Raw genomic sequence first — 5,926 nt, 5'->3', positions numbered from 1 at the left:
ACAGCTTGAGGTTCTGTCTCAAAAGAAAAAAAAAAAAAGACAGAGCCAGAGCCTCAAGCTATTGCCCTGGGTAGAGTGCTGTGGCATCACAGCTCTCAGTAACCTCCAACTCCTGGGGTTAAGCGATTGATTCTTTTGCCTCAGCCTCCTGAGTAGCTGGGACTACAGGTGCCTGCCACAATGCCCGGCTATTTTTTGGTTGTAGTTGTCATTGTTTGTCAGGCCCAGGCCGGATTTGAACCTGCCAGCTGTGGTATATGTGGTGAGTACCCTAGGTTCTTGAGCCACGGGCACCACCTGTCTCACAGCAATCTTGAACTCAATCTTCCTGCCTCACCCTCCTAAATAATGGAACTACAGGTGAGCACGAGCATGCCTGGCTAATTTTTGAAATTTTTTTGTAATGATGCCTCCCAAAGTATTGGGATCACAGGCATAAGATCCATTGACCCCAGCTGAGAAGCCATGCTCTTTTAGGATTGGTCATGCCATTTCTGTCTTTTCATTTATTTGTTAAGACAGTCTAACTCTGCCCTGGGCAGAGTGCTATGGTGTCAGAGCTCACAGCAGCCTCAAACTCTTAGGCTTGAGCAATCCTTTGCCTTAGCCTCCCACATAGCTAGTTTTTCTGTTTTTTAGTATAGATAGTTGGGTCTTCCTCTTGCTCAGGGTGGTCTGGAATTCCTGAGCTCAGGCAATCCACCCATCGTCTTCTATAATCCACCTATTATAGGCATGAGCCACCAGCACCAGCCCTATTTATTTAATTTTATTTTGACAGGCTCACTCTGTCCCTGACTAGAATGCAGTGGCATCACAGCTCACTGCAGCCTCAACCACCTGCTCCTGCCTTAGATTCCTGAGTACCTGAGACTGCAGACGTATGCCACCATATCTAGCTAACTTGGTCACTATTTTTAGCGTCAGAGTCCTACTGTGTTGCTCAGGCTGTGGTTTTTTTTTTTGGCTGGGGCTAGGTTTGAGCCCACCACCTCTGGGATATGGGGCCAGCGCCCTACTCCTTTGAGCCACAGGTGCCATCCCTGCCTTTGTATATTTTCTTATTAGAATACAGGTTTCAAAATGAATCCCCTTTAATAGCTACTCTATGTGATAAATAAGCAAATTAATTCATGTTAATACATTAATATTTTTCTTTCTAGGGATACCTTTACTCTTTGCATTTAAAAGCTTTCACGTATATTAATTTGGACAAAGCTGTACTTGGTAAGTATCATTTTCATTAGCTATTTATGAATTCAGGCAAATTACTTAAATAGTAGAAGAAAACATTGTAAAGCAAAATATATAATTATGAAAATTAACATTGGCCATAACCAGAGCAAAAGATTCTGAGCTTTTCTCTCAAATAGTCCATTAGGTTACAGAATGGGTACAAATTGCCTTGTCTAGAGTAGTGATTTCTAAAAGAGTTGGAGCGTTATTTAAAGTGCAGATATAGGGCTTGGTGCCCATAGCTCAGTGGTTACGGTGCCCTCACATACACTGAGGGTGGCGGGTTTGAACTGGGCCTTGGCCAGCTGAATAACAGTGACAACTGCAACAAATAATAACCAGGTGTTGTGGCGGGCGCCTGTAGTCCCAGCTACTTGGGTGGCTGAGGCAAGAGAATCACTTAAGCCCAAGAGTTTGAGATTGCTGTGAGCTGTGATGCCACGGCACTCTCTGAAGGGCGACATAGTGAGACTCAGCCTCAGGAAAAAAAATAGATATACCTGACTGAACTGCAAACAGTGAAATGTCTAAGTTGGAGAGAAAAAGTGTTACAATTGAACTAAATATTTATTCAGTTAATCAGTTTCTTGTTTTCCCTTTGCATTAGAATACATTAAGTAAAGCAAGCTTAGTATGGCTAGCAGATACTAGCTGGGTGAACAAGAAAGTTTAGAAAAATAAGGAAATCAACCATTGGTCTGGGCATGGTAGCTTAGGCCTATAATCCCAGCTCTGGGAGGCCAAGGCAGGTGGATTGCCCTGAGCTTATAGGTTCGAGATCAACTTTAGCAATATCAAGACCCTGTCTCTCAAAAATAGTCAGGTATTGTGGTGGACACCTACAGGTACTGTCAGTTACTTGAGAGGCCAAGGCAAGAGGCTTGCTTGAGGTTGAGGTTGCTGTGAGCTATGATGACATGGCACTCTACTACCAAGGGCAACAAAGTGAGACTCTGTCTCAAAAAAAAAAAAAATTAACCACCGATAATGCATGTGTTAGGGCAAAGGATAGGATATATGGGTTACCATTTCCTCTTAATTTTGTTATGAACCTAAAATTGGTCTTAACATCATCGAAGGAGGAGAACTGAAAGAATAAGCCTCAGCTGAGTCAAGCTAAAATACTTAACTCCTAAATTACTCCTGTCTACTTTATTAATAAGTCAGCTATTGTATAGGACATGTGGCCTAGGTTAGTTATTTCCTATTAGTCAAGTACTTTCAGTTGTAGACGTAGCAGTGTGACAATTTGATGGAGATGGAACACTGAAATGATTTCTTTGCAGGTACCAAAAACTTCAAGGTTTCTGCCAGCCCACTGTTGTATACTCTTATTGAGAAAACGATGCGAGATGTGAGTGTATACCTGATTGTAAAAAAACTATGTAACTTAATTTTTTGTTGAATTCACATAAGATGAAAAACACTGATATTTAAACCACTAAATCAGGAACCAAAATTAGGAACTTAGAATATATTCTATAGCAGCATTATTTATGTTAGATACTTCTGGTGGTCCTAAGACTACTGAGCCATGTGAAGTCGGGGAAGTGGTATATGAATGGCTTCAAACTCAAACTGTGGTCTATTTAAGAATATGTAATAAAACGGCATGAGGCCTGAACTGTAGTGCAGATGCCTATAAGGGGATTGTGTATAGAGTCAAAATGTTAAGGAGTGTTTAAGTGAACTTGACTTAAAATAAGAGGCCAGGTGAAATATGAAGTACAACAGACTTGAATGTTCATAGATTTGAATGAGGGAGGTACCTATGAAAGAGTATTTGTCTCTGGGATTAGAGGCTATATGTTGGAATATAGTTAAAGCTGGAGGGAAAAGAAAAGGTCAAGTAATAGATCTTGGCTTTGATCCCATGGAGTACTAGAGGTTATTATAGGATATCTCAAGCAAGGCAGTTAGGCTGGCAGCATAAAATGTACAAGAAGAGGAAAGCAAAAATACACAGATCATGCAGTGAGAGGGAACCTTCATAATTGTGGTTAAGCCTCCTTTAAAGTGTCCTTAAGGAGGAAGACACTGGCCCAGCGCCCGTAGCTCAGTGAAAATGGCGCCAGCCACATACACCAAAGCTGGCAGGTTCCAACCCGGCCTGGGCCTGCTAAACAATGACAACTGCCAAAAAATAGCTTGGTGTTGTGGAGGTGCCTGTGGTCCCAGCTACTTGAGAGGCTGAGGCAAGAGAATCGCTTAAGCCCAAGAGTTGGAGGTTGCTGTGAGCTGTGACATCAGCACTCTACTGATGGTGACATAGTGAGACTCTGGTCTCAAAAAAAAGATACTCTGGGAGGCCAAGGTGGGGGGATTGCTTAGCTCATAGGTTCTAGAACAACCGGAGCCAAAGCAAGATTTCATCTCTAAAATAGCCTAGCATTGTGATCGGTGCCTGTAGTCCCAGTTTCTTGGGAGGCTGAGGCAAGAGAATCACTGTGAGCTGTGATGCTACCGTACCCTACCAAGGGCCACAAAGTGAGACTCTGTCTCAAAAAGAAAAAAGGGAGGCATTTTTATCACTAACTGTAGGAACTGATAGTGGGAGCTAAGTAGTCATCACTTAAATTTATTTTAGAGCTCAGCACCTGTGGCTCAAGTGGCTAAGGCGTCAGGCACATACACCTGAGCTGGCGGGTTTTAATCCAGCCTGGGCCTGTCAAACAGTGACAGCTGCAACCAAAAAATAGCCAGGCATTGTGGCAGGTGCCTATAGTCTCAGCTTCTTGGGAGGCAGAGGCAGCAGGAGAATCACGAAAGCCCAGGAGTTGGAGGTTGCTGTGAGCTGTGATGCCACTGCACTCCACCCAGGGCAACAGCTTCAGGCTCTGTCTCAAATTTATTTTAACTGCCTTAAAGTAGATTTCTTCAAGAAGATATAATAAAAGAATGTTTTTAAAAGTGGTAGTAGGGAGAAACATGTTAGTGACTAGTCTGAATAATAAAGTTCAGAAAGGTTAGCTATAATGGAAAATTATATTTTACAGGTGAAACATCCCCTTACTGGGCAGTCTTTATATCAAGACAGCAACTGGATGAGCAAAGTGTAAGTTCAAAAGTGAAATGAACAAGCTAATAAAGCAGAATTGCCTAGTAGCACCTATTGTGTTTGGTAGAGATCTAAACCTAGCCTTCCAGTGAGCTTACTTAGACCTACAGAGGTTCGAGAACTTATTTGGGGTAGGGGAAGAGTGGCATGATAAAACGCACTCTGGTGTTTAAAAAACTTACATGTTCCCGCCTCGGCGCCTATAGCTCAGTGGCTAGGGCGCCAGTCACATACACCAGAGCTGGCAGGGGTGGCAGAGTGACGCTCTGTCTCAAAAAAAAGTGGTGGGTGGCGGCACCTGTGGCTCAGGAGTGGAGTGCCAGCCCCATATGCCAGAGGTGGCGGGTTCAAACCCAGCCCCAGCCAAAAACTGGAAAAAGAAAAAACTTACATGTTCAGGGTTGGCACCTGTTGTACAATGGTTATGGCACTGGCCACATATACTGAAGATGGCAGGTTCAAACCTGGTCTGGGCCTGTGACACAACAGCCAAAAAAAAAGAAATAGCCGGGCATTGGGTGGCGCCTGTGGCTCAGTAGGTAGGGCGTTAACCCCATATACAGAGGGTGGCAGGTTCAAACCTGACCCCGGCCAAATTACAACAAAGAAATAGTCGGGTGTTGTGGCGGGCGCCTGTAGTCCCAGCTACGCGGGAGGCTGAGGCAAGAGAATGGCCTAAGCCCAGGAGTTGGAGTGAGCTGTGTGATGCCATGGCACTCTACAGAGGGCGATAAAGTGAGACTCCGTCTCTACAAAAAAAAAGAGGAAAAAAATAGTCAGGTGTTGTGTTAGGCACCTGTAATCCCAGCTATTTGGGAGGCTGAGGCAAGAGAATCACTTAAGCCTAAGAGTTGAAGGTTGCTATGACGACATGGCACTCTACAGAGGGTAACATGGTGAGACTCTGTCTCAAAAAAAAAAAAAAAACGGTATCGCCTGTGGCTCAAGGATTAGGGTGTAGGGTACAATCTTGTATACCAGGGCAGTGGGTTCAAACCTGGCTCTGGCCAAAATTGCAAAAAAAAAAAAAAAAAAAAAAAAACTTACTCTGATTTTCCTTGCAGTGAAATGTTCTCTTATGATAATGCTGCTTTCCCGTTTCTTGCGTATTCTGGAATCCCAGCAGTTTCATTCTGCTTTTGTGAGGTAAGTTTGAAGAAATCTGAAGTGTTCTGTGGACCTAAATAACAGTCTCGGGCATTGTAGTGGGACTATATGAGTACCGCAGTAAACTATATTAAGCAGGAAGGTAATTGAAAACAAAGGTTTTTAAGGGAAAAATGAGTATTTCAAATTGTTCAGAAATATTTCCTACTAAGGCAAATAAAGAGTGATCTTGAACTGGGGTTAGACAGGCAGTTTCTGGACAGATGTCTTCATAAAATGTATTTTTGGGGAGCCAGGCGCTATGGTTCACACCTGTAATCCTAGTTCTGTGGGACGCCTAGGCAGGTTGATCTTATGAGCTCTTGAGTTCAGGACCAGCGTAAGCAAAAAGTGAGACCTCATCTCTATAAAAATAGAGAAACTGAGGCAAGTGTATTGCTTGAGCCCAAGAGTTGGAGGTTGCTGTGAGCTGTGACACCACAGCATTCTACCCAGGGCAACAGCTTGAGACTGTCTCCAAAAAAA

At 43.4% G+C, this 5,926-nt stretch overlaps 1 protein-coding gene across 1 annotated transcript in view; it reads left to right on the top strand.

Annotated features, from left to right (window-relative positions):
* Positions 1 to 5,926, top strand: part of TFRC (transferrin receptor) — a 30,344-nt gene that overhangs the window by 13,799 nt on the left and 10,619 nt on the right. The window contains exons 10-13 of the mRNA XM_023514831.1: positions 1,164 to 1,227; positions 2,523 to 2,590; positions 4,233 to 4,291; positions 5,359 to 5,440. Coding sequence (XP_023370599.1) covers positions 1,164 to 1,227; positions 2,523 to 2,590; positions 4,233 to 4,291; positions 5,359 to 5,440 — 273 coding nt within the window. The remainder of the gene's footprint in view (positions 1 to 1,163; positions 1,228 to 2,522; positions 2,591 to 4,232; positions 4,292 to 5,358; positions 5,441 to 5,926) is intronic.

The sequence above is a fragment of the Otolemur garnettii genome, unplaced genomic scaffold, assembly GCF_000181295.1.
Source record: "Otolemur garnettii isolate 467f Iridium unplaced genomic scaffold, OtoGar3 scaffold00060, whole genome shotgun sequence".
Classification (NCBI taxonomy): Eukaryota; Metazoa; Chordata; class Mammalia; order Primates; family Galagidae; genus Otolemur; species Otolemur garnettii.
This window is presented reverse-complemented; position numbering and strand designations above follow the sequence as displayed.